The sequence below is a fragment of the Drosophila virilis genome, chromosome 2, assembly GCF_030788295.1.
Source record: "Drosophila virilis strain 15010-1051.87 chromosome 2, Dvir_AGI_RSII-ME, whole genome shotgun sequence".
Taxonomy (NCBI): Eukaryota; Metazoa; Arthropoda; class Insecta; order Diptera; family Drosophilidae; genus Drosophila; species Drosophila virilis.
This window is the reverse complement of record NC_091544.1, coordinates 35589713-35591119: the sequence shown is the minus strand read 5'-3', so window position 1 is coordinate 35591119 and position 1407 is coordinate 35589713. Positions and strand designations below refer to the sequence as shown.

The following is a 1407-nucleotide window of genomic DNA, read 5'->3' as shown; positions in this document are numbered from 1 at the left end:
CACCTGTTGCACTAGCTCCGTGCTGCGTAAGCTGTTGGCTACTTCCAGTCGTAGGTGTTGGGGGAACAGTGTCTCAACTATAGTGGCAAGTGCGGTAGGCAGGTCACATGGGTATTTCCCTGGGTACGGATCATATTCGTGACGATCTTGTATGCCGTGCCTCATCGGCCTCATCGCATATTTTCTGAAAGCAGGTGGATTTGCTTTGCTTGATGCTTCTCTTGAGGTCTCGCTTGGCTGGCCGCAGGTCTTCCAGCCTAGATGAAAAGTCTGGGTGGCCTCGGGCACGCTGGGAGCGCCTTCTAGCACGCATCCGAGATGTTTTCTGCTAACTCTGTGACCCAAGTCCATTGAGCATGACGTAAGGCGTCCGTGTAGGTTTCCTCGTCTAGGCCGTTGTCCTCCCATTTGGGGCCCTTTGTTTTGGGGTGCTGTTTTCTCCGTCCTCTCCAGTGGATCTCGAAATGTACTGCTTGGGGGTCGCTGAATGTAAATTCATTGCTGACTTTCCGTGTGGTTACACTATAAAGTGACCTGCTGAGCTGAGTGAGTTCTATAATAGAACCTCTATCGGCCTTGCAGTAAGTGAACTCATTTAGTAGGATGGTCCCTTTCGCTTTGGTTTCCTTGCTTCCCCATTCCACGGCCCAGGCGTTGAAGTCTCCGGCTATGATAACGGGAGCTCTGTTGCGAGCGTCTTCTGATATTTCCTTCAGCATAATCTGAAATCGCCTCAGTTCCCGTCTTGCGGTTGCGTAGCAACTGTGATTTGAGGGACCAAATGGCCGCTTTTCCACATTTACTTGCCACCCAACCACTTCCAGCGATAGGCATGTATGGCTCGCAGATAATTGCGATATCCGTATTTCTCTCCTGTATTGATTGCGTCAGCAGGGCCTGAGCAGCCTCGCAGTGGTTGAGATTCAGCGCCTCAGCGCTTTCCAGATATCCCCCTGATCGTGATCTCATCCAGGTCCTTGCATTCAACGGACACTCGGTGGGACAGCGTCCGGACCTCTGCATTTTTGCCTAGCGTTTTGCCTACCAGTCTTCCAAATGCTGTGGTATTCTCTCTCAGGTTGTTTAGCTAAAATAGTAGATCTCCTTTTTGTTTCCTCCTTTTTCTTGTAACCGCTTTTCCTAGCTCGCCCAGTTTCTCGTCCGCTTAAGCCGTCCTTAGTATATCTGCGTAGCTCGCTTCGCTTTTTGCCAAGATGAATATAGAATCCGGTCGCGCCTTTTCCTTGAGCAATCCCCTGCGCTTTTTTTCCGGGTGACCTCCTATTTTCCACTTGTCACCATCCGCTTTGAGGCTCGGTAGCCTGGCTACCCACTGGTCGTTGGATTCGCTTTTTTTGGGGCGTCCGTGCTGTGGCCTGCTTCCTCTTGACGTCTATCTTCGTCCTG

The 1407-nt window shown here is 51.2% G+C and overlaps 1 protein-coding gene across 1 annotated transcript; it reads right to left on the bottom strand.

Annotated features, from left to right (window-relative positions):
* Positions 1-302: 302 nt before the first annotated feature.
* LOC138910871 (uncharacterized) lies at positions 303-1023 on the bottom strand. Its single transcript, XM_070206697.1, has 2 exons — positions 811-1023; positions 303-722 (listed from the first exon to the last, which is right to left on the bottom strand). Exons 1-2 carry the CDS (start codon positions 1021-1023, stop codon positions 303-305), a joined length of 633 nt encoding a protein of 210 aa, XP_070062798.1.
* Positions 1024-1407: the final 384 nt, after the last annotated feature.

Bases quoted from the DNA above. Each gene is read 5' to 3' on its own strand.
- LOC138910871 (XM_070206697.1), bottom strand. From the start codon at position 1,023: ATGCAGAGGTCCGGACGCTGTCCCACCGAGTGTCCGTTGAATGCAAGG. The intron at 723-810 runs GTGGCAAGTAAA...AGGCGATTTCAG, and splicing joins CTATCGCTGGAAGTGGTTGG to ATTATGCTGAAGGAAATATC.